Here is a 27,238-nt window from a genome sequence, read left to right as displayed (position 1 = left end):
CCGAGTTGCCAAGACCAGTTTTCAACCAATCAAAAGTGCCGGAAGTCAAGCAGTGCGTACCTGCCGGTAACAAATGCAAAATGGCGGAGAAAGATCCTACTTGTAATCCTATACAGCCTTTGCTGGAGAAGGTTAGCAAATTATAGTGATGATAACATGTATCGTTTCTGGAGCTTGAAATATCAAACACACGTATTATACAGTTAGCATGACAAGCATAAATATGTCGTTAGTTAAAAGAACGAACAGAATGTAGATTTTGAAACTGGTTTCGGAGAGTGACAGTCGCTCGTACAGATCATCATTTCGCACTGCGCTATCAGATATTCTTATAACTGTTTTAAAGACTATTATTATTTAAGGATTATTTCCATATTTCTTTCCATGTTATTGGACGTAACTTCAACCCGCCACTCCCGTATTCCACAAATCAATATTTAATCATTCTGCAGTGGATGTGTCCAGTGTGATGTGGGTTAGAGAGGATTGCGAAATCAGTTTTAATTCATGTTACGGCGAGGAGAGTTTCGCAATTAACCCTGTGTGACAGCAGACTTATTGTCAATTTTGTATGATTTCCTGATGAAAGTAGTACAGTTGTAGAGGCAACCATGATTGAAAATGCACTATTCTTTTCATTACAATTAATTTTCACATAAGAAAACCCATTCTTGTACATGTGGTGCATTGAGAGAGAGACATGATAAATATACAGGAGTCTGTTTCAATACATTACTTAATCCTTTGTTGGTCATGCAATACTACAATATGGCAAAATGTCAGACTTGTATTTTACATTGAAATATAATCATGATAATTTGTAATGGCTAGCAACCAGATGATCCTGAGAACCAGTTATCATCAACACCTTGTTATAACATGCAGTGATGCACATTGTCGCAAATCATTGAATTTTTACTAGACCTCTAGATTAAATCCCACAACAAGCCATTAAGTGGAGTCTGTACTTATTCTGTCTGTCATATTATCTTCTAAATAAAGAGTTAACAACCAACTATTGTGCTTATTTTCAGTCAATAGTGTTATGGATGAGCATGTGATAATTATTTTGAGGGAATCTTGGTTTGTGACCGTGGCAGTCGACAAATTGCAAAACATTGCGATACTTTTCGTTATGACATGTTTTTATCAACAATAAATATGTATGAATGAAATACCATAATATTTTTAGAATGTAATTTGTATTATCATGATTATGGAAGAAGTATGCTCGATCACATGGCATATGTTTGGTCATGTTGGTTATTTGGATGTTAAAATCGTATCTCTACAGTTTTGCTTCCTTCTCATCCATATATCATGATATATTACAGAAACTGACAGAAACCTTTTTCCCCAAGCTCACAATTTCGGAATAACCATGATAACTAAAGTTAATACTGCAGTAAATTTTTTAATATGTCAGAAATGTGAAATAATGGTTGTAACTTGCAGGGGGCCAATACCAATCAATACACAATGTAATACAGCATCTGAGTTTGAAATTTGAAACATTCATGAACAATGCATAAATGAAAACATGTGATTTGAATCTTCATTCTGTACACCTCATGTTTGTTAATCTTTAGGCTTTGAAACAAACTCCACTTCCATTGCAGCTATAGACCTACCCAAAAATGGTTATGTTATGAGGGAAAACAGCTGTTGGTGCCGCCCCTTCATAACTAGCCTTGGTATCTGGCATTATGATACACTTCCTACACCAGTAAACAAAGCTCCTGTACAACATCTTCATTAAGTAATTAGTTCATTAATCATGTTAATTGCAAAATATTCATCCTTCCATCTTCAAAGCATGCTGTATCCTTATATCGGTAGCATTGGCATAATTAGGGAGCTTTATCCATGTACAATGTATGTGATCAGCATAGTGAGTGTGAGTTGGGTGAAACGCCATTTTTAACAGTATTCAAGTTATATCACGGCGTGTCAGCTTAATTTTGGAGGGGGGAGCACTAAGTGATGCAGGTCTCAGACGTTTCCCCCTTAAGTGAAACCCGCGAGCATGGGTATGGTACTGACAAACCTAGAAACATAATCGGGGCAAACCCTGAATAGAACCCACAATCATAGGTTTCTGGTGTGCCCAAAACGCAACTCTGCACAGCTAATTGTGGCGCCCAAGACGACTGGGCCACCCGTCCCCCCTGATCAGCATAGGGATCAATGACTAAGTACTGTGAGATGAGTTTATACCATGTCTACTAACCCTGATATTTGTAAGGACTGCAGTGTTATGCTGAGGCAGCGGTTTCGCAGCATTCTCGCAATATTTTATCCACTGGCGAATGATATATACTCTCATTGGGACAAGGGACGTATTCATGTAAATGGGTTTATTTCATGATTTTGGGAGTCACTTACCATGCTTACTGTCTCAAATACAGTTTACGTCACAGGACAGCGGCTTCTATTATTGAAAGTAAATGTTATGTTTTTCATTGCCTTATGCATCTCAATTTACTATCAGTGCCTTTCATTGGCTGAAAGTCACAGATGGTCCAATCCAAATCAAGTTTACACATTTTTGCAAATATAGTAGTCTGGTAATGCCAAAAATGTTTCTGCTTCAAATGACCTTGGTATCGCGGAATCGCCGACCACAAGTTATGTTTTACGGCAGTGATCACAAACAAACTATTGAGGCTGATTATATATGACTCGGACGTGTTTGTTGCAATACGTAATAGTTGTGAAAGATGCCATGTTAAAATTTTGTATATCGCTACTGTTACTTTTGGACGACGATTTTGCATCAATAACCTGCATACCATGGGGTTTTCAGTTTTACATCTTCTCTCAGAGTGTGTCCCCAGAAGTTTTTAAAATGACCCCATGTATTTATGCTGAAGTGGTCCCTGTCCCCACTTGTTCAGTTTCTTGGCAGAATAGGGGGCACGGGTGGCCCAGTCGTCTAAGGCGCCACGATTCACTGTGCAGAGTTGCGTCCCTTGGGCACGCCAGAAACCTATGATTTTGGGTTTGAATCGCGGTTCGCCCCGATTATGTTTCTAGGTTTGTCAGCACCATACCCATGCTCGTGGGTTTCACCGAAGTGGTAAACATCTGAGACCTGCATCACTTCGGGCTTTCCTACCACATTAAGCTGACACGCCGTGATATACCGGTAACTGGAATACTGTTAAAAATGGCGTTAAACCCAACTCACTCACTCACTCACTCACTCTTGGCAGAATATTGGGACTAATTAATTTGTTGCAGACTGAGCATGGAGCAGATCTTCCCAGTGATGCAGAAGTCGCATCAGCCCCACAGGCTGTGCCAGGTCCAGAGGACTTTAAAAACTTTGACATCGTCAGGGCGACGCAGTATGGTGCTTTTGACCGTGTCAGGGAGCTGATAGAGGCCGGGTATGATGTCAACCAGATGGATAAAGAGAACGTCAGCCTCCTCCACTGGGCAGCTATAAACAACAGGGCCCAGATAGTCAAGTAAGTGTGTGATGGTTCAGGTTAGGGGTGTTGCTATGTAGTAATACAATGTACTAGTAATACTGGTAATACTGGTGGACTATCAGCAATGATAAATGCCGAGTTCTGCCAAGACAGTGGCCTTTTAGGATTCATGCTATAATTTATTGATCGGCACATCAGAGCTCCAGATAACTTTTTGAGCAATTGAGTTTTTACTCAAGGGTTTCTATTTTAATTGGGTTATTACATTTTTCATTGGGTAACCAATATTTTTTCACTCATCTATTCATCACTCTATCAGGTTTTTCCCCAAAAGAGTGAACAGATTAAGTTTTAAAAAAAATGAAATAATGTTTCTGATGTATATAACCATATAACTGTTCTAAATGTATGGGTTTGACTCGGAAAGTAAATTAGTTCGTAATTGGGCTTCGGAAATTAGCTCCTTTTAGCATGCTGAAAAATCTTCATTCAGAGTTTTTCATTTAAAGCATGTGTTTCTGTACGCAAGTTAATTGAAAGTAATTGGGTTTTGAATATTCTTTGGGGGGTACTTTACGCAAATCCGCTGCTGTCTGTATCTCTGGCGCATGATATTTACGCTCAGTGGGACATTGTGCTCATTCATATAGGAGGGTTTATGTTATATGATTATTGGAGTCACTAACTGCCTCAAAAACACTTTACATCACTCGGACAACTGATTCTATGATTGAATGTAAGCGTCTGACCACAACAGAATCGAGTTTACCCAATTTTACAAATACAGTTGTCATAGTTCTGATAATGCCATAGATGTCTCTGCTTCCAATGACCCTGGTATTGCAGAATCGCCGGCCACAAGTTATGTAATAATGTTAGTGATACACAGAATGTTTTGAATGGCTCACCTGACATCGACCATGGTGTCGGACTGTGGATAGGTAGAAAAACTGAAAAAGGTAGAAATATTTTAGCGAACATGGCTTCGTTATTTCACATAGTTGCAGCATAAGAAATACAACAATGAAGAAATCTAATTCAATGACAAGGCTACATTCTAATTTTAGAACGAGTACCTTGAAGAGACATGCTGATGGCAGTGATCACAAACAGACTGTTGGAGATAAATACATGATATTGAACATTGTTCATGCAATACGTAACATCTGAGAAAGATGCCATGTGGGAACATTCTGTGTATTGCTAATGTTACTTGTGGACAGCGATTCTGCATCATTAACCTCTAACCGTGGGGTTTATGTTATCCCCAACCCTACCCGGGTACCCGCTGTTGGTGTCAAGAGATAGGTACAAAATATCCGATTGGGAATAGTTTGACAGTAGCCCTGGCAAAATGTATTTATATACAGGTATTAAACGATGTGGCCATGCAGTCACTGAAGTTGACTGAAGTTTAAGCTTTGTTTAAACAAATAAAAGTCAGAAGGAACGTGTGTTGTGCCCTTAAACCTACAATTGTCTTAAGTCTACAATATTCATGAGTGGGTGTGACTTATGTATGCACATGTTCATAGTCATAAAGAAATGCGAACAGTAGAGACTCAAAATTGCTATGTAACCATGTAGTTATATAGTGAATTTTTGTCATGAAACAATATATCACGTGACTAACCATGGGTCTGGGTAGTCCTGTGGGTACCCGGGGCCTACGCAGGACCCACCCGACCCGAGTACCCGAGCTACCCATTCCAGCTCTAGTAGGGTCCCTGACCCGACTTGTTCAGTTTCTTGGCAGAACACTTATTAATGACTACAGAATTATGGCTTGTTCTCAATACTGTGAAAACATTGAGAAAAACAAAGTTTAAGGCGTCCATAGATTAAAGTTCTGTATCATTACTCTCCAACATGCTCAACAAGCTCAAGGATTTATCTGTTGTGTAGTGTCTGACACACAAACATTGACTATGATAAAGAGGTTATTACTCCCGCATGTTTCCATAGTGTAAATATCATATATTATTGATAGACATTGAATTATGCAAGATCTATGCAGAAACACACTCTGCTAATAATCTCCTGGGGCGGTCCTAGTGGTTAAAGCGTTCGCTCGTCACGCCGAAGACCCGGGTTCAATTCCCGACATGGGTACAATGTGTGAAGCCCATTTCTGGTGCCCCCCCCCCCCCCCCCCCTGCCGTGATATTGCTGGAATATTGCTAAAAGCGGCGTAAAACCATACTCACTCACTAATAATCTCCTATTATTAAAGTTATAAACTTATTAAAAATCATGGAATCAGAATTATATTATGTTTACCAGTGGACTAATTTGGTGTCAATTTGTTAGGCCTGGCTAAAAAGATCGATTATCGAAATTATTGTCGATTGGAAGGAAACTTAATGATTATCAGTATGAAATTGTTGTCATCGATAATAACTTACAATAGTAACTAAACTATTGTGATGAAATAAGAGTTTAGATTTACCAAAACAGGTGTATTATTGGCAGTAATGTTGGAAAACAACTGTTTTGTTACATCTCAAATGTCCACAGGGGCGGTCGGGTAGCCTAGTGGTTAAAGCGTTCGCTCGTCACGCCGAAGACCCGGGTTCGAATCCCGACATGGGCATAATGTGTGAAGCCCATTTCTGGTGTGATATTGCTGGAATATTGCTAAATGTCAAATGTCCACAAACTAATCCATGTATAAATGTGTCACTGCTCACCGGTGGCTTGAAATACAAGTATCTATGATCTATGTCGATAGCTAACCCTAAGATTTGTCCTTTTGTCATTTGAAGAGTGAATATTTACCATATTTACGATTTGTTTTTTATCATGTTTACTTGTGGGTCACTTTGTGACCACTTGTATTTGGAATTGTAAGCTGACATGTTTGTATGTTTGTTTTATCAGGTATTTCACATCCAAGGGTGCAGTTGTGGACAAGTTTGGCGGGGACCTCAATTCCACCCCTCTGCACTGGGCAACAAGGTAACAGTGAGGATGTACTAATGATAATAATCATTGTTTGAATATACAGTCAAGCCTCGTAAATCCGACACTCATTAATCCGACAATCAGCTTTATCTAACACTAATGATGGGAACTGATTAAATCAGTGCTATTTAGACCCGTTAATCCGACAGTCTCACACTGCGACTCTGACGCACCTTAATTGCAACGAATTGCAGAAATCACTCATTAGTCTCATTAATCCGAGACAGTGATCAGTGTACTCCCTTGTCATCTTCCTGTGAGTACACAGCCTGTGTTTCAGTGCGAGGCGAGTTGGCTGGGAGCTGCATATTACAACGGCTGCAAAGAAAAACTTGCTGGACAATAAACAATTTATGCTTTAAATGAACAAAACAGAATTAATTACATGCTTACATTACTCTAATCTCATTAAAATCAGATGCAAGTTCTGGCCACCGCTGAGGACATCCCTTTACAGGTCACGCCAGAACGACCTTTCGCGAACTATGACCGACCAATGAAATGGCTAATAGGTAGTCGACATTAGCCACTAAGAAGAGCAACTTTCTTGAGCTTTGCGGTACCAGTTTCAAACTGGCGACTTTCATCATGTTCATTCAAGACTATGCTTTTTCAAGTATTTTGAATCAGCCATACAGTCTGTTACAGTTGTTTTGTGTTATGCTTTAGAGGTTGCATGACTAGAAAACATATTCCGCTAACAATGTAACATGACAGTATAAATATTTCATTTTTCATTTTTATTTATTACAACGTGTTTGTATTGTTATTTGTCGTGTAGTTGTCTGATTTTTGGTTTACGAACGTTGATACTACTTAATTTCGTTTATCCGACACACTTGTTAATCCGACATGGTCATATGCAACCAACCATGTCGGATTAACAGAACTTGACTGTGCTTCTTAATGAAGACCTCTTTATCATCATGGTAGTACTATTAGCATGATTAGTAGGTGACTATGTTTTGATCAATGTTTTTGTGTTTTACACAAGAGTAATGACTATGTGTTGCAATAGATGACAAAAATTGGAAATGATAGGCTAACATATGTCCGTCCCCAGAGGGATTTTCGACCTACATGTTTGCAGCAATAGCTGACTAAAATGGGATACTATAGGCTAACGTGGTCATACGCCTGGGGACTTTTGTGGAGATGCATGAAGTGTGTGAGTGTCATCTCAAGTCAATGTGCTTCATGTACATGTTCAAATTCGTCTGGCTCAGTCGAGTATGTCCCGATCGTGATGTTATAGCTGCAATATTGCTGACTTTGCATGAAAAAACATTCACTCTCTCTCACTGCAGATGCTATGATGGTTGATGACTATTTCAGACAAGGCCACCTGTCTATGGTTGTACAGCTGATGGCGTATGGTGCTGATCCCTCACTGAGAGACGGAGAAGGTGGGATGTTGCCGCTTATGGTGCTTAGGCACCCTCAAAGAAATCAGATTTTTTAGTTAGTTAAAATAGATTTAGAGCTCCACAAGTCTACAAGTGCTGGCGCTAGAAGATGGTAAAGCATTCGACTGTGTATTTTGTTTTTAAAAATGGTTGATTGTAATTGTGAGTGTAAGAATTATTAAATGGCAGCATCCATTCCTAAACAGGCATAATTGCTTTCTGCATCACAGTGGATGCAGTTTTAATTTTAATGTCAACAGGTTGCTGAATTTTGTGTCTGGTAAATCTCTGTGTGGCTTATTCCTGAACTCTGCTTACAGGCTGCAGCTGTGTCCATCTTGCCGCCCAGTTCGGTCACACAGCCATTGTGGCCTACTTTATTGCTAAGGGTCAAGATGTGGACATGGTGGACAGAAACGGCATGACAGCTCTAATGTGGGCCTCGTACAGGGTGTTTGGGTCAGTATTTGCTTGCAGCAGCCTTTCAGTAATTTCCCTGTTTGGATGCTGGGTTAGAAATGGTCCCTAGCAGCCGATACTGGTCATAGGAGGTGACATAATGGATCAGGGATTTAGGCTCTTTGACTTGGTTAATTGCGTGATTGTTGCTCATAATATCAATCTCTGGATTGTCTGGCTGAAACTTGTTTATTCACTGTCATATAGCTGGGATATTTTTGGGTTTGATGTTTAACAACAAACAAACTTTCTGTAGGTCCAGTTTGTCCTGTTTGAGAGTTCTGATTGGTCCTAATGCTTTTAAAACAATTAATATCTGAGAACAGGCCAGTCTATCATGATAAAAAAATTGAATTACCCTCTACTTATCCCAGAAGTCTGTATGTAGTAGGGAAACTCATGCATCTTGTTTTGGAGGATGGGGGTAAAATGTAAAACAAGTTGGCCCTGGGATATATAGCAGTACTATTTGATAGCTATTTTAAACATGCCAGGATGTTATCTTTTGAATCTTAGTATAAAGTAAGTAAGTGAAATGAGCGAGTGAGGAGTCTCCTGGCTGGGAAATGGGGATGAGACAAGCAATTAGTCAGGTTAAGTAAAAGTGATATTTTTTACTTTAAAACATACATTTTTGTTCTCTTTTTTTTAAAATTCAGAGGTATATTTACATTGTATATTGAGATTGAATTCAATGCAATAATATAAACCTCATCTTCCCGAGGTCAAGGGATTTAACCTACTAATAAAGTTCATTTTCCACCTAGCCCAACTAGGCTGGAATTTCGTGGCTCAATCGTAGTGCCACTAGTGGCTATTAGGAGTTAACTGACTATAAGAGTCCAGTTTCCACCCTTGCCGAACTTGGCTGGAATTTCGTGGCTAGATTGTAGTGCCGCCAGTGACCTTTACCAGTTTTGTCCCTTCTATGTCCCTCCTTTTGACCAATCAGATTCCACCTATCCTTTCACTTGCATTTTCTTCAAACAAAATGATAGTAAATCAAGATCTTAATTGTACTAAAATGTGTCTTACCTCGCAAAGTACATCAAATCACTTGAGCTCTTAGGTTAAAACCATGAAAACTTTTGAAACACATCTGTCAACGCCCAGCTGACAGTACATATGCTCTGCAAATCCTGATATCGATCGAAATCTGCACGGCAGTTGCCATGTTGCCAATGTCTATTTCGATTTTGATTGGACTATGCATAGACTTGTTAGTCCAGCCAAAATGTAACTCCATAATTTCTGCCTAGTTTGGCAAGAGTGGAAACTGGACTTGTAAAGTCAGTTAACTCCCTTGTCTTGGGAAGATGCTATTAGGAGTTCTGTCCCTTCTATGTCCCTCCTGTTGACCAATCATATTCAACCTCTCATGTTGAGTCAGGAAGATCTGGTTGATAATCAGGAGCTATATTGTAATAAAACAGGTCCTTTTGATTCAATTTGGGAAAAAATAATAATATTTGCTGCAGACTTGGGGTCGAATATTGGCCTGGTCTAGATAATCCCTGCTTTTGTGATGATGTGTCTGAAATACTGTTCAAAACAGTGTTAATCTTCATCTGGGTATGTCAGTAGGTATGATCCTGTGCGACTGCTGCTGACATTCGGAGCATCTGTGAACAAGGCTGACAAATACCAGGGCAACACCCCCATACACTGGGCATCACAGACAGGCAACCACCTCGTCATCAAGATGCTGCTCAATGCAGGAGCTGATCTCAATATTGAAAACGCCAAGGTATTTGCATGTTTAGGAACAGTGTATTGCTACTCATTACTACAATAGTGTGATGCATGACACTGGCATTTGTTACACTCGGTGGGGCCATGGGTTGTCCAGCTTAAGGCTTCGCAATTCGCTGTGCAGAGTTGCATCCCTTGGGCACGCCAGAGATCTGTGATTGTGGGTTTGAATCCTGGTTGGTCACGAATAAGGGGGCACGGGTGGCCCAGTCGTCTAAGGTGCTGCGATTCGCTGTGCAGAGTTGCGTCCCTTGGGCACGCCAGAAACCTATCATTGTGGGTTCGAATCCCGGTTCACCCCGATTATGTTTCTAGGTTTGTCAGCACCATCCCCTTTGCTCAAAGTGGTAAACGTCTCAGACCTGCATCACTTCAGGCTTTGCTCCCATATTAAGCAGACATGCCGCGATATAACTGGAATACTGTTAAAAGCGGCATTAAACCCAACTCGCTCGCTCGCTCGCTCACTCACTCACTCACTCACTCACTCACTCACTCACTCACTAACCCACCCACCCACCCACCCACTCACTCACTCACTCACTCACTCACTCACTCACTCACTCACTCACTCACTCACTCACTCACCCACCCACCCACCCACCCACCCACCCACCTCAAGTGGTCTTGTACACCCAATGGCATACACACACAGACACAAAGAGACACACACAGACACAAAGAGACACACGCAGACACAAAGAGACACACACAGACAGACACACACAGACACAGAGACACACACAGACAGACACACACAGACACACACATACAGACACAGACACGCATACAGACACACACAGACAAACACATACACACACATAGACACACACAGACACACATACAGACACACATACAGACACAGACACACATTCAGACACACACAGACAAACACATACACACATAGACACACACAGACACACATACAGACACACACATACAGACACACATACAGACACACACATACAGACACACATACAGACACACACAGACAATCAAAAACATACAGACACACACATACAGACACATTCAGAGACATTTCACCTCACATTCAAGAATTTGGAAGAACAGATGACATTTCAGCATAGATCCTTATACCACTCTCAAGCTAGGCTGCCAGCTTGACAACGGTATAAGGATCTATGCTGAAACATCGCCTATACAGTAAATAAGGAAGTTGTTATCCATAAATTGTGTCTTCTCTATTATTTTATCATGTTAATAGATGAGGATTTTCATGAAAATCAACCGCAGATTGTTGTGTTTGAATGTATTTTTTACCCGAAAAGAAATATCATTTACGTGCAAACAACAATTTTGATGCTGTTTATCTATTCAAACCACCAAAATATTTTTACGCTCCCCAGGATTTGCAATGTAATATATTTGCATCCAGTCACGATTGGTCAGTAAATAGAAATCAATATCTTGCATCTGGCAACCCTCGGTTATTTGTTCCATGTTGGAAAACACACCCCTGTTCTTTAGCCATGTTGATGAGGATGTGTGATACGGCGGTGGTGTCTACATACTGGCTCATGGTGTTCTAGGCCCAGACGCCCGCTGAGGTTGCTGTGGCAACCAAGAACATAGGTCTGGTAAAAAGGCTGCGTCAAGCTAGGTATGAGAAGGGCCTGGATCGGTCCCACGTTTTCCAGTCCTACACCACGGACAAGGTAAATACAAATTAGCGTCAGACAAGGAATTATCGTTGATTTTAACCCCCTGGTATACAAATTAGGAAAAAGCTGAATGTTATGTGCAAAATTTACGTCCATATTTGTATGTAAATTTCAGAGGTTAATAATATGTTTCACATTGCATTTTTGCATTAATGTAATGCTAATTATTAAATATTTTTCTCTTTATTTGTTGTGTTTCAGTGAAATACATGCATCCTTTGTCATTGGTAATGCTAAAATATTAGCAAAACGGAATTGGATGTTATAATTTTAATTCAGGAATTTTTGTAGACATATTGCTGTAGTCCTACGGTCAAATAATCCTGAGAACGTTGTGATAAATCCTTCTGGCACAGCAGGGAGCAGACCCGTGAAGATCTAGGGTAGAATAGGTCTTCAGCTACCCATGCTTGCCGTAAAAAGCTCACTGACTTGGTTGATGCATGTCATTGTATCCCAATTGTGTTGATTGATGCTCATGATGTCAACCACTGGGTAGTGTGGTCCAGACGCGAATATTTACATGATCTTCTATGCTTGTCGTAAGAGGCGACTAACAGGATCAGGTGGTCAGGCTCGCTGACTTGGTTGATGCATGACATCGATCCCAATTGGCTGGATCGATGCTCATGATGTCAATCACTGGATTGTCTGGTCTAGACTCGATTATTTACAGACCGCCGTCATATAGCTGGAATATTGCTGAGTGCGGCGTTAAACAACAAACAAACAAACATGATCTGAAACTGTATTATTAACTCTATATTTGCCAGTTACTGTTGTGTCCTTGTCATTGTGACCTTGGTTACCATGGTTAAGTGACTTAGCCAAAATATGGTCACACACTGACTTGTTTATGTGATCATTACAAAGTGTATGTTTGGTTTTGTTTTCAGACAGTACGGAAGTATTTTGCGTATTGCTTCCCCTTCATTGCCCTGTTTGTGATTGGCTACATCCCGGAAACGCCCTTGACCTGGGTCGAGAAACTGGGTTTCTACCTCATCACGTTCGGAGTGTGGAAACTGTCAACAATGTAAGAAAGCAGTCTGATTGATCATCCCACGTGATTGACTTGACAAGTGAAGATCCAGGGTAGAATAGGTCTTCAGCAACCCATGCTTGCCGTAAACGGCGACTATGCTTATCGTAACAGGCGACAAACAGGATCAGGTGGTCAGGCTTGCTGACTTGTCATCATATCCCAATTGTGTGGATCGATTCTCATAATTTCAATCACTGGATTGTCTGGTCCAGACTCGATTATTTACAGAACGCCATCATATAGCTGGAATATTGCTGAGTGCGGCGTTAAACAACAAACAACAAACAAACATACATGATTGACTTGAGGTTTGATTGATATTTTCCAGATGTTCAATCATGCACCTTTCAATGAATTCTCTTCTAAACTGCCAAAACACTCAGCTTGGTCACTAATTGGTCTAACAATGGTCTTAATCATGTTTGAGGGTCCTCAATTCGCTATGTAGAGGTGCATTCATTAGCTGCCAGGATCTGCTGGTTCTGGCTTATGTTCCATAGCTCACCTGATAATGATGCATGGACTATCAGCACCATACTCTCCACTGTATGTTTTACCTAAGTGGTAAGACCGCCTCCGTGGTCTAGTGGTAGAGCGTCCTCCCGGAGAGCGGAAGGTCCAGGGTTGGATCCCCGACCGCGTCATACCAAAAGACGTTAAAAGATGGTACTTGTTGTTACCCTGTCTTGCGCTCGGCATTAAGGGGCTAAAACAAGAACTGGTCGGCTCGGAGTCAGTATACAGTGTCTGAGTGGGGTATTCATGTTAAACTGCGGCATGGTATCTCAGTGAGCTAGCACTATAAATCGGCATCAGTCCGGACTAGTACAAGCAGCCACACACACACACACACACACACACACACACACACACACACACACACACACACACACACACACACACACACACACACACACACACACACACACACACACACACACACACACACACACACACTCGCGTGCATGCACGTCGCTATATAAGTGAAATAATCTTGGACGCGACGTTAAACCCCGTTTCACCTCACCTAAGTGGTAAACATCTACAACCTACGTAACTTTGTGTTTTCCTTCCACATTGAAGCGACTACGCTTGTCGTAAGAGGCGACAAACTTGATCAGGTGGTCTGGCTCGCTGACTTGGTTGATACATGTCATCGTATCCCAATTGTGAAGATCGATGCTCATGATGTCAATCACTGGATTGTCTGGTCCTTGCCCGATTTATTCTCAGACCGCCATCATATAGCTGGAATATTGCTGAGTGCGGCATTAAATAAACACAAAAAAAACAAAACAAAACTGATATGGCACGATATGAATGAAACACTTTTAAAAGCAGTGTTTAAAGTCAATTAAAATAGACTCTCATCCATTTGCTGGACATATCATTAACATGATTACCGTCTTTGATGTAATAAGCCCCCCGCTCTAATAAGCGCCCACGACGATATTTGTTAACATATTGGCTAGTGAACAATCGCTATTAGCACCCCTTTCGATTGATCAATGTACACAAGACTTATCTATTTGTGTATAATACGTGTGTTATATGCATTCTTAATTATGGGAAATTAAATTCTGGAAAAATATATCTGTCGTATATAAACATTTCAGGCTGTCAGCACAAACCACGAAATTTACGATCTTTCAACTCTGTTGTTTTTCACCAAAATAATATTCTGATAAGAGCCCCCTATTTCTAATTTTGAGAGCGCACTGGGCGCTTATTATGTCAAATACAGTAAACCTAAGTTAAACTACTCTGAATACATTTGTTTTGACCCGATGTAATTAATACAAATAATAGCGTTGGAACATGATAGAAGTGTTGTGTTAAATGAAATTAGCTGTATTGCATGAAACTGTTTCTGAAACAGATTCTTTTCTTATGCAGATTCTTTTTTGATGAAAATGTGACCCAGCTGATGCCAGTGTCGATCTACCTGGCAACCAAGTTCTGGATGTACTATACTTGGTTCGCCTACCTCTACCCCTGTATCCTTGACACTGTGCTGTCTGTGCTACCTGTGCAGGGGAGGCCTAGCGGGGAATGGGTTGGCCGGAGATTTAACTTTGGCCAAAAAAATATGAATGTTTGTTTTTAGTTACCCGACCGAGCCCATTTTTGGTCATTACCTCAACATTATTATTCTTTGATATATTTTGTAAAGCTGCTATAACGTGATTTTGGAGTATATTCTACCTGGTGAAATAATGGTTTCTGATACAAAGTCTTCCAATCATTACATCAAAATTCTGTTTGGTTACATTTTATTGGATATTTTATACCTAAATCATTAAAAAATCGGGAGAAAGTGTGTGTACAGCTGATTGCTATTTCTGGCTTAGTTTACGAGACAAATACACATGGTTATCTTAATCTCTGAATAGAAAAAATGCTTAATAGAATTAGGAGATAAACATACTGTGTTTTCAATGTAGAGCTAGGTTACCTGTAGATTTAACCCCTCTAAATTGAATTTGGAACCGAACGCGCAGCGTGAGGTTTCAAATGTTAAATTTAGCGCGGTTAAATCTACAGGTAACCTAGCTCTACATTGAAAACATAGTATGTTTATCTCCATTCTACCATGACTAAATAAAACGCGAACTCTTTGGTGTTAGCAAATATACTGAGTGAAGCGGCATGGGTTGAGTTCAGTGTTTTAAGTGGGTTATCGATCTGAATTACGGAATCACCGAACAAAATATGGTGCTGTATATACTCAAGCAGTTTGTTTACTCCGTAATACTTCACTCGAACATATGACAGGCATTGAAAGCATATAAGCACGGCAACTTGGTAAGCTAACATGAGGTGGGCATCCGTAAAGAAAACTACATCTCACGTCACCATTATGACGTCATATCGCTCATTGTGACGCAAAATATATGACGCCACAGTCGTATATAGAAAAGCGCCAAAATTTCAAGCTCTCTGTTGTCTCCAAAACGTAAATACATTCCCTTTGTTGATTTCTGTCGTGTTTTTCTACACGAAATGTATTGCCACACATCCTTTGAATGTTGTAGTAACAGCATCTGTGCATTTTGTAACCTGTAATTGTAGATATAGTTATTTAAATATGCCTACCGACAATGACTGAAAATAGTACTATTCTATGAATATTAGCTTCCGCGGTGATGCAGCCGTCAAACCAGCTGTTTCAATCAGAGGGGGTTTATTGTGATTTAATAGCCTCTGATTGACCAATCAGAATCGAGTAAATTCGAAATTCATGGTAGAATAGAAAATGCAATTTATTTAAATGGTAAATCATCATGTCCAGTGATGTTTTTTCATCGCAAATTTGACATTCAGCATCCAAAGTTCCATGATCAGATACAATTCTTCTCAAAAACAAAGGAGAAAAAAAGCCTACCAAGCTACCCCTGTTGTAAAATTGATGTGATAGGAAACAGACATAATGTTGTTTTTGGGCCAAACAGCTGCACTATATCCAACTCACTCCCTCATATGGCCATCTTCCTGAGGCAAGGGAATTAACTGACTATAACAGTACAATTTCCACCCTTGCTGAACTAGGTTGGAATTCTAGACGTACATTTTGGTTGGACTAATGAGCATATGCATAGTCCAATCAAAATCGTGTAACGAACTAGACTTCCGGTTTGTAGAAAACATGAATTTCAACGTGCAGATTTTGGTCGACTGCAGGATTTGCAAACATATGTACTGCCAGCTGGGTGTCAACAGATATTTTGCAAATTGTTTCATGTTTTTAATCAAGGTGCTCAAGTGATTTGATGCACTTTGCTGGGTAAGACCCGTTTTATTTCAAAAGAGATCGTGATTATCAATCAGACCGGGTGCCACCATTGTGTTTGAAGCAAATGCATGACAAGGGACATTACTTGTAATAGCCACTGGTGTCGCTATGATTGATCCTGGAAATTCCAGCCTAGTATATCAAGGGTGGAAACTAGACTTTGAAAGTCAGTTAAGGCCAGTGCCTCGGAAAGATGTGATGCAGTGAGTGGTGTAAGTGTTGGGCATCATGCTGTTTAGTTAGGCAAGTTCAGGCGTGATTATACAGCCCTCACTGAGAAACACAAACTGAGAAACTGAAGGCTTTGGAATAGCTTAGCCATTTCTGTGGAACAGATGAAAGTCCTTATCGGTCTAAGATGTGGGTGAGACTTGGAAGACTGTTGCATTTACTGCCAACACATTACTGCTGACTTACAATTTCTGGAAAGCATGGCGGACTGACCCTGGCTACCTCAAGAGTACAAGGGAAGAGAAGATTAAGGTGTGCATAATGTAATTTGTATAGCAAGACTGTAAAGGGGAAGTCTACAATCTCGAACCAATCTGATCAAATAAACAAAATGTAAATTAAGTCGAAAATTTTCGCTTTGATGGCATTATCAACAACATACACAAAAATATATATGTGTCACTACATTTGGGGCTAGAGGGCAAATTTCAAGATTCTTTGTACTGTCCGTGTCCAAACTGGTGGCAGCGATGGTACGGGGAGTGTAACGAAGGTGTCTGCGGTGGTAAGGAGCTTGGATCTTGTACACTGATTTGGATTTCGATACCAGATAAGAAGATTGATGTGCTCAGAGGCTTTTGGGAGTGGTAAACCTCTATGTCCTGCATAGCTTCAGACTCTCTGCTAATGTTGTCAGGACTATGAGTTGAGGTGAAACGGGGTTTAACATTGAATCCATGATTATTACACTTATATAGCAACGAGCATGCAAGTGTGTGTGTGAGGCTGCTTGAACTAGTGCAGACAGATGTCGATTTATAGTGCTAGCCAACTGAGATACCATGCCGCAGTTTAACATGAATACCCCACTCAGACACTGTATACTGACTCCAAGCTGACCAGTCCTTGTTTTAGCCTCTGAATGCCTAGAGCCAGACAGGGTAACAACAAGTACCATCTTTTAACGTCTTTTGGTATGATGTAGCCGGGGATCAAACCCTGGACCTTCCGGCGGATCTGTTCCACTAGACCACGGAGGCGGTCATCAGAACGAGGACTCTGATCTGCTTATGTTGCTGAAATACTGCAAAGGCAACATCGAAGCCCAAACTGCTCACTCACAGAACTCTGATATCATCCAAGATCCCCACCCTTGTAATACTACCAAAATGGTTTTAGCACCACGGTTACCATAGTTACATAAGTCAACATGAAGAAGCGTCAGTTGTAGTTATATGACAATGGAATTGAACCATTACTACTGACCAAATACAATCACAAAATACAATCTTTTTAATGCTTTGCAAACTCGGCTGTATGTTACCATGGGTACCAGTCATTGCCATAGTGACAATGAGATAACTGTCCGGAATATTATTGATTAAAGCCTTGTTATGCATCTGCTTCTTTGATGAGCTAATGATGTCCTTGTTTCCAGACTATACTTGACCTAGCTGAAACACAGACCTTGACCTTGGCCCAGTTCTGCAGCACATGCTTGATACGTCGACCAATCAGATCGAAGCATTGCTCCATCTGCGATCGCTGTGTAGCCAAGTTTGATCATCACTGTCCCTGGGTTGACAATTGTGTTGGTATGACAACTAAAATATTTGCCAGTCTAAAGGAGTGTGATGAAATATCGAACTATCAAATTATTGCAATTGTTTGCCCTACGATAGTATGATATTGATAGGAATTTAGAAATACCAGTTGTATCGCTGATAGTATGCATAATAATTGATAGTTTTATTAGTTGCAATAAGTTGTAAACAATACTTATATTATACGAATTTTGAACCTGCCTGTGTGGCTGGTTATCAGGGATTAGAGTTACTGTCCTTTGGTTTGAGTAGTGACAGGGAGGAAAATGGCCGTCTTTGAGCAGACCAAGTGGATTGTGTGGTCAGGCTCAGTGAGTGAATGCAGATAAGTGTTCACCGACTTCATAGATTAAAGCTCACAATATCCATTACTGCATTGTCTGGTCCAGACTCGATTATTTACAGACCATCGTCATATAGCTGGAATATTGCTGAGTGCGGTGTGAAACAACAAACAAACAAACAAAAAACCTTTATTCACGATATACCATGTGACTAATTAAAGACGTGCTATGTCATCAGTGGAGATGACAAGAAAACAACAAAAAGATATAAGTAAAGTTGAGTCCATTAAAACAGATAGGAGTGAAAACTCTTGCACATACTGACCTTGAAATGACCTTGAAATGACCTTCATTTGTGACCATATTACATGTGCTTCCTTCGTATATATCAGATGTGTTCTTCTCCAGGTGCGTACAACCACAAGTACTTCCTGGGCTTCCTCTTCTTCCTGATGGGCATGCTGGTCTGGTGCCTCCATGGCATCTTCCTCTGTGAGTAGTACGTTACAGCCTCCTAGAAATACAACTACTGCTCTCATATATACTTTTTGAACTTTTATGTTTCAATTTGGCCCCCATTTAGTTTGATGCTCTTTGACAGCTTCCACATTGCTTTACAACATGTACAATACTCAAGTTTTGTTATTGATAGTTGATAAGCCTAAAAAACATATTTTTGCTAGTCCTCATAAGGAAGCCTGTTTGTGGAGATTGTGGTTTGTAAAATTTGTAAAATTGGACTTTTAATGTTTTGCCCCCACATCTGTATATATGTGATATTGCAGTAGTTTGTTTAAATTATGAAAGTGTTCAAAAGTCAGATGTGCTACTTGTCTGTAAATTCAACATTCAACCGAGTCAATCACGCTGAAGACCCGGGTTCAATTCCTGACATGGGTACAATGTGTGAAGCCCATTAATGGTGTCCCCTGCCGTGATATTGCTGGAATATTGCTAAAAGCGGCGTAAAACCATACTCACTCACTCACTCAACCGAGTCAATAAACTGTGTCTGAGTAGGGTATCCCATATTAAACTGTGGCATGGTATCTTAGGCTATGGGCCAGGGTCCTAAAATCATGACTTTTTCGTTTGACAATTCATGGAACCACAAACTTTCTGCATGAAACTTTTGTTGAAATAATGTTGAACCAAAGACGAATTGTTCCCTACTCAACATTTGCAGATTAACTTGCAGTTTTTGAGCTGACAAAGTTATATAGATTCCACTTGAATTTACCCTTTTGAAATTCCAACCTCTTCCAATGAAATTCCTTGAAACAAATGCTGACCTATCACAGCGCTTGTTTCATTCCATGAGATTCCAATATGTCTGCCTCCATGGACAGATGGAGTTCTCGAGAAAGATTCTCTTGAAATACAGTGGAATACCATACCATACCACTTGGGCCCACAGCCTATCTCAGTGGGCTAGCACTATGACACCAGCATAAGTCCAGACCAGTACAAGCAGCCACACACAGATGTGAATAACTTTGCACTATGATCTTGTCGCAACTTTAAACCCCATTTCACCTCTCCTTCATGCTGTGAGAAATGTTATTTGTTACAGACTGGAGAAATGAGTGCCCATTTGATATCTATGAAGATGGTATCACTGGCATCGTTTACAAGATCTTCAAGAAGTCTCCGTGGGTGGGCTGGATTGCCATCAATGCATTTGGTCATATATTCTGGGTCACCTGTCTGTTCGTGTGTCAGCTGTATCAGGTTGGTCACATGAAAAATCTTCTGATGCTAGAATTTTGATACGTCTCAACAAGAAAGTAGCCCATGGAGATTTCTGATCGGAGTAGTTTTATAGCAACTGATGCTGGTCGATAACAGTGACTTTGTGTATGGTGGTGGGTGACTTGGTTGCTGGTGTCATTGTTCACCGACAACGTGGATTGTTTCTTATATCAATCACTGAATTGACCAGACTTTATTTACAGGCCGCCATCATATGGCTTGAATATTGCTGTGAGATGCATTAAACAAATGAAAGTTTTATGAACTTTGAAGACACTCTGAACCAACATTTTTACATCCTGTTATACAACTATGTTACCTTAATTCCTCATAATGTTAGGGGAGGGTCATTTATTGTAGGGTGGACTGGGTCAGTGGGTATCATGGGAGGGCCACCCAAAAATATGATAGTCCCTACTGGAGGGTCATAAAAATACTACATATGCTTGGGGAGGGTCATGAATAAATGTTCATTTTATAAGAAAATATACATTTTTTTTTACATTTTGTCTTTTTGGGGAGGGTCATGCTTAAAATGTACAAGGACATGGGGAGGGTCATCCAAAAATATGACGAACATCAGTGGAGGGTCTTTATTTTCAGTACATTGGTGCATGAAAAACCTCTGACCCACCCGCTGCCTGTAATAATGAGCGGTCCCTTACTAAAATCTTAGATATTGTGACCTGAATATATCGAAAAGGAAATGCCAGTGTCCTGACCATGTGACCCGTGAAGATCCGGGGTAGAATAGGTCTTCAGCAACCCATGCTTGCTGTAAAAGGCGACTGTGCTTGTCGTAAAAGGCGACTAACGGAATCAGGTGGTCAGGCTCGCTGACTTGGTTGATGCATGTCATCGATCCCAATTATGGTGATACATATATTTTATGTGAAGGTCATAGTGCAGTTGTCTCCCTTTGCTTAGTGTCATTTCAATTATCCTTGGATAAATTTCCAAACTATTTATTGTTTTTGAAGACAAATGATGATGTTCATGATAGTGTACTCTAGAATAGGTCTTCAGCAACCCATACTTGCTGTAAAAGGCGACTAACGGGATCGGGTGGTCAGGCTTGCTGACTTGGTTGATGCATGTCATCGATCCCAATTGCGTGGATCGATGCTCATGATATTAATCACTGGATTGTCTGGTCCAGACTCGATTATTTACAGACCGCCGTCATATAGCTGGAATATTGCTGAGTGCGGCGTTTAACAACCAACCAACCAACCAACCAACCAACCAAACCTGACCATGTTTGCTGCTTTCAGATCATGTGGCTCGGCATGACATCAAATGAACGTCTCAACCAGGGACGTTATACCCACTTTCATAAATATGCGAATGAACGACATGGTCACAGTCATGGTCAAGATCAAGGTCATGGTCACAGTCATGGTGCAGGTCAAGGTCATGGTCACAGTCATGGAGGGCCAGGGCCAGAAGACACTCAACCCCCAAAGATTGTTAGTCCATTCCAGTAAGTACTCCTGAGAAGGTCCCCATTCCACAAAGCAATCTTAGCGCTGAGACGATGATAATTCCCATACTCTAACATATACTTACAGCAGTCGTAGCGCTAAGATCGCTTTGTGGACTGGGCTATTTGGACTAATTGACATGCAGTAATGCTACGAGAACAGTTGCTTGTCATGTCACAGTGCTGGGTTCGATAACACTTTGGGTGAAGCTGATTTTTGGTGTCCCACACTAGATATTGCTGGAATAATTTGAAAGTGGCATAAAATCCAACTTATTCACTGTTAGGCCGTATCACATACAGGGTACTCATTTTACCTCTGGCCTTTTTCTTTAACAAAAATATGGAAAATGCTGACAATGAAATCAAACAGTGAGAATTGACCAAACTGAATCACTTGTTTCTGTGGGGCAGTCGGTCAATCCTCGTTTCATCACTGTCCTGAGTTGATGCCGTACGGTGACAAAGCTACAATCACAGGACTGCGATTTAAACAAGGCTCTGTGAGGCTTGAGACTAGTGTCAAAACCTCACACAAGGACAATGTGTGAAGCCATTGCCCCTGCTATTGTATGCATTGTTAGTGCCCCCACTGTTACATGCATTGTTAGTGCCCCCGCTGTTTCATGCATTGTTAGTGCCCCCACTGATACATGCATTGTTTCTGCCCCCTCTGTTACATGCATTGTTAGTGCCCCCACTGTTACATGCATTGTTAGTGCCCCTACTATTACATGCATTGTTAGTGCCCCAACTGTTACATGCATTGTTAGTGCGCCTACTATTACATGCATTGTTTGTGCCCCCACTGTTACATGCATTGTTAGTGCCCCAACTGTTACATGCATTGTTAGTGCCCCCACTGATACATGAATTGTTTCTGAACCCTCTGTTACATGCATTGTTAGTGCCCCCACTGATACATGCATTGTTTCTGCCCCCTCTGTTACATGCATTGTTAGTGCCCCCACTGTTACATGCATGGATAGTGCCCCCACTGTTACATGCATTGTTAGTGCCCCCACTGTTACATGCATTGTTAGTGCCCCCACTGTTACATGCATTGTTAGTGCCCCCACTGATACATGCATTGTTTCTGCCCCCTCTGTTACATGCATTGTTAGTGCCCCCACTGTTACATGCATTGTTAGTGCCCCCACTGTTACATGCATTGTTAGTGCCCCCTCTGTTACATGCATTGTTAGTGCCCCCACTGTTACATGCATTGTAAGTGCCCCCACTGATACATGAATTGTTTCTGAACCCTCTGTTACATGCATGGATAGTGCCCCCACTGTTACATGCATTGTTAGTGCCCCCGCTGTTACATGCATTGTTAGTGCCCCCACTGATACATGCATTGTTTCTGAACCCTCTGTTACATGCATGGATAGTGTCCCCTCTGTTACATGCATGGATAGTGCCCCCACTGTTACATGCATTGTTAGTGCCCCCGGCTGTTTCATGCATTGTTAGTGCCCCCACTGATACATGCATTGTTTCTGCCCCCTCTGTTACATGCATTGTTAGTGCGCCTACTATTACATGCATTGTTAGTGCCCCCACTGTTACATGCATTGTTAGTGCCCCCACTGTTACATGCATTGTTAGTGCCCCCACTGTTACATGCATTGTTAGTGCCCCCACTGTTACATGCATTGTTAGTGCCCCTACTATTACATGCATTGTTTCTGCCCCCTCTGTTACATGCATTGTTAGTGCCCCTACTATTACATGCATTGTTTCTGCCCCCACTGTTACATGCATTGTTAGTGCCCCTACTATTACATGCATTGTTAGTGCCCCCACTGTTACATGCATTGTTAGTGCCCCCACTGTTACATGCATTGTTAGTGCCCCCACTGTTACATGCATTGTTTCTGCCCCCACTGTTACATGCATTGTTAGTGCCCCCACTGTTACATGCATTGTTAGTGCCCCCACTGTTACATGCATTGTTAGTGCCCCCACTGTTACATGCATTGTTAGTGCCCCCACTGTTACATGCATTGTTAGTGCCCCCACTGTTACATGCATTGTTAGTGCCCCCACTGTTACATGCATTGTTAGTGCCCCCACTGTTACATGCATTGTTAGTGCCCCCACTGTTACATGCATTGTTAGTGCCCCCACTGTTACATGCATTGTTAGTGCCCCTACTATTACATGCATTGTTAGTGCCCCCACTGGTACATGCATTGTTAGTGCCCCCACTGTTACATGCATTGTTAGTTAGTGCCCCCACTGTTACATGCATTGTTAGTGCCCCCACTGGTACATGCATTGTTAGTGCCCCTACTATTACATGCATTGTTAGTTAGTGCCCCCACTGTTACATGCATTGTTAGTGCCCCCACTGTTACATGCATTTTTAGTGCCCCCACTGTTGTATGCTGATCTGTGATCATGCCCCGAGGGCATGGATCATTGGTTGTGCTTTCCAACACTGGTTTGCCTTGTCCCGAATTAATCATTTACAGGCCGACATTATGTTGCTAGATTACCGGTATTTACTTACTGTGACGTTAACTAACATTCACTCACCTGATCACAAGCTCATCTTCATGTTGCTTTAAGTACATGGTCATACATATAGAGGGTCATAGTGCAGTTATCTCCCTTTGCCTAGTTTCATTTCAATTATCCTTGGATAATTTTCCAAACTATTTATTGTTTTTGAAGACAAATGATGATGTTCATGTTAGTGTACTCTTGATTTTTGTTGAGTTTCATTTAAACCAAATGGATTTTGTATAAAAGGTCACAATTGAGTTAAGAAAAGTAGTTAAGACAAGCATGTTTGACTGCAATTAAGTATATTGTGATAGTTTACTTGTCAGGGTGTCAATGATTCCGCAAGGTCTTCAAGTCATTGAAAAGTGAATGAAATTAGTTTTAAAGATTTGTCACTGACATTGCCATCTTGTATAGCACACTTGGACACTTAACATGTATAAAGGATTTGTAGTTACATTTGTGTGATCAGAGCAGTAACATGCATAAAGGATTTGTAGTTACATTTGTGTGATCAGAGCAGTAACATGCATAAAGGATTTGTAGTTACATTTGTGTGATCAGAGCAGTAACATGCATAAAGGATTTGTAGTTACATTTGTGTGATCAGAGCAGTAACATGCATAAAGGATTTGTAGTTACATTTGTGTGATCAGAGCAGTAACATGCATAAAGGATTTGTAGTTACATTTGTGTGATCAGAGCAGTAACATGCATAAAGGATTTGTAGTAACATTTGTGTGATCAGAGCAGTAACATGCATAAAGGATTTGTAGTAACATTTGTGTGATCAGAGCAGTAACATGCATAAAGGATTTGTAGTAACATTTGTGTGATCAGAGCAGTAACATGCATAAAGGATTTGTAGTTACATTTGTGTGATCAGAGCAGTAACATGCATAAAGGATTTGTAGTTACATTTGTGTGATCAGAGCAGTAACATGCATAAAGGATTTGTAGTAACATTTGTGTGATCAGAGCAGTAACATGCATAAAGGATTTGTAGTAACATTTGTGTCAAAATGATCTAAGCCACAATGAATCTTTGTAACCTATGCTCATTGTTTCAGCCGTGGCATTGTCAGGAACTTGACCGATGTGCTGGACGTACGTTGCTGTGGGTTACTGCGACCTAGTAGGATTGACTGGACCAAGAAGTTCGACACTGGCGATGCAGCGGACTTCTCCAGCCGCATGCCCCTCCATGTCCCCCGAGAAAACTACCAGTTTGTGTGACGAGTACATCATTCATCCATCATTCATTATCGTGATCAGCTGATTGGGTGATTGACACTTGTGTGGTAGATTTCATACTGTTCGACTGTGAGCTATGCTTGTATATTTATGTACCAAAAATTCTCTCCATAATTTGTATATACTGGACATGATTTCTGTTGTCTGTAGTGGTACGTCAGTGCCAATTACTAAAATGTAAACGATCAAATGTCTAATTCCTGGTTGCCTTTTAGAAAATATTGCACAACGCAACTGTTAATATATAACATATACTCTGATAAATTCAGATAGCACATGTTTGTACATTTCTTTTCTTAAAGACATTTCTGCATTTTTTGTGAGTTGTCAGGGAGTCACAACGTGTGTATAATTATTGTGGATAAATCATCTGACATTAATACATGCAAACCTAACAGTAGCTAGATATAAGAAGATGAAATTTATGAGTTTGAGCGTTATTTTTATTTAATTGGTTATGAATCCACTAATTAAAAATTTCACATATGTGGAATAAAATGAATCATTTTGAGTAATTTTGTTTCCTCCCCCTGAATCTGCTTAATTATTTTAGTATTGAAATAGAAATATTGAAACAACTACCTGTAATCATAAGACAAGTAGAAAGGAAATAATCATTTGACGTTTCATGACTATTGTCAGACCTCGTCTGTCCTGGTGCCATCTCTACCTAGCATCTTCAGGAATACACAACGTGGTCTTGCTAGTGTTGTAGCCCAGGACCATTTCAGAGTCAAACGTTTATCTCATCAGACTGAGTGAGGAGGGAGGTGAAATGGGGTTTGACTTTGTGCGTGTGTGGCTATTTGTATTAGTCTGGACTTATAGTGATAGTCCACTGAGGTATCATGCCTCAGTTTAGCATGAATACTCGACTCAGACACAGTATACTGATTCCGAGCTATCAGTCCTGGTTTTAGCCCCTAAATGCTGAATGCCAGGCAGGTAACAACAAGTACTATCTTTTGATGTCTTTTGGTATGACGAGGCTTAGGGATGCAACCGCTGACCTGCTCTCCCCAAATCCCAGCCTCACCATCATTGTGGACATTCTGGATGAAATGGCAGTGAAAGTATCAAAGATAATTTATGTGGACTGTTATTGTTTGTCATGACAAACAGTGTGGTGTAATGGTCTTCTGTTAAGTGTCCAACATGAGACTTGATAATATAGACTTGGCGATTATCCAATTTGTCAATTAATCACTCGATTTGCTGTGCAAAGTTGCATCCCTTGGGCACGCCAGAAACCTATGATTGTGGGTTTGAATCCCGGTTCGCCCTGATTATGTTTCTAGGTTTGTCAGCACCATACCTGTGCTCGTGGGTTTCACCGAAGTGGTAAACGTCTGAGACCTGCATCACTTCAGGCTTTCCTCCCACATTAAGCTGACATGTGATATAACTGGAACAATGTTAAAAGCCGCGTTAAACCCAACTCACTCACTCACTCACTCAATTAATCACCCTTTTTTTGTTAACAAAAAATATCCACCTTAGCTTAGAAAAAAGTATATATCCTGCTTAGAAATGTTTTATCTCAGGACAAGTGTGATAGTATCTGCATTGCCTGGAAAATATGTTTATTGTGCAAGTATTGTGATAACATGACAACAATGCAATTCATTGTAACTTTTA

General features: G+C 40.6%; 1 protein-coding gene across 2 annotated transcripts; it reads left to right on the top strand.

The window, feature by feature from the left end:
• The first annotated feature begins 18 nt into the window (after window positions 1–18).
• LOC124150768 (palmitoyltransferase ZDHHC17-like) lies at window positions 19–26,940 on the top strand. Of its 2 annotated transcripts, none has more exons than XM_046522801.2 (15): window positions 19–131; window positions 3,244–3,473; window positions 6,318–6,395; window positions 7,737–7,807; window positions 8,128–8,266; window positions 9,848–10,013; window positions 11,569–11,694; window positions 12,597–12,736; window positions 14,642–14,742; window positions 16,897–17,021; window positions 18,148–18,304; window positions 19,006–19,089; window positions 20,171–20,328; window positions 21,624–21,832; window positions 25,417–26,940. In XM_046522801.2, the coding sequence occupies exons 1-15, from the start codon at window positions 81–83 to the stop codon at window positions 25,580–25,582; spliced, it is 2,001 nt and encodes a 666-aa protein (XP_046378757.1). In that variant the 5' UTR covers window positions 19–80; the 3' UTR covers window positions 25,583–26,940. The 2 variants fall into 2 exon arrangements, with proteins under 2 accessions (XP_046378757.1, XP_046378758.1); XM_046522802.2 differs by having other exon boundaries at window positions 40–131; window positions 9,851–10,013.
• The last annotated feature ends 298 nt before the right edge of the window (window positions 26,941–27,238 follow it).

This window comes from Haliotis rufescens, unplaced genomic scaffold (assembly GCF_023055435.1).
Source record: "Haliotis rufescens isolate VD_foot unplaced genomic scaffold, xgHalRufe1.0.p SCAF_6, whole genome shotgun sequence".
Classification (NCBI taxonomy): Eukaryota; Metazoa; Mollusca; class Gastropoda; order Lepetellida; family Haliotidae; genus Haliotis; species Haliotis rufescens.
The sequence above is the reverse complement of the archived record's forward strand: the minus strand, read 5'-3'. Positions and strand labels throughout refer to the sequence as shown.

Coding starts and splice junctions, on each gene's coding strand:
- LOC124150768 (XM_046522801.2), top strand. CDS start 81: ATGGCGGAGAAAGATCCTACTTGTAATCCTATACAGCCTTTGCTGGAG. Junction 10,014..11,568: donor TCAATATTGAAAACGCCAAG/GTATTTGCATGT, acceptor ATGGTGTTCTAG/GCCCAGACGCCCGCTGAGGT. Junction 18,305..19,005: donor CTGGGTTGACAATTGTGTTG/GTATGACAACTA, acceptor GTTCTTCTCCAG/GTGCGTACAACCACAAGTAC.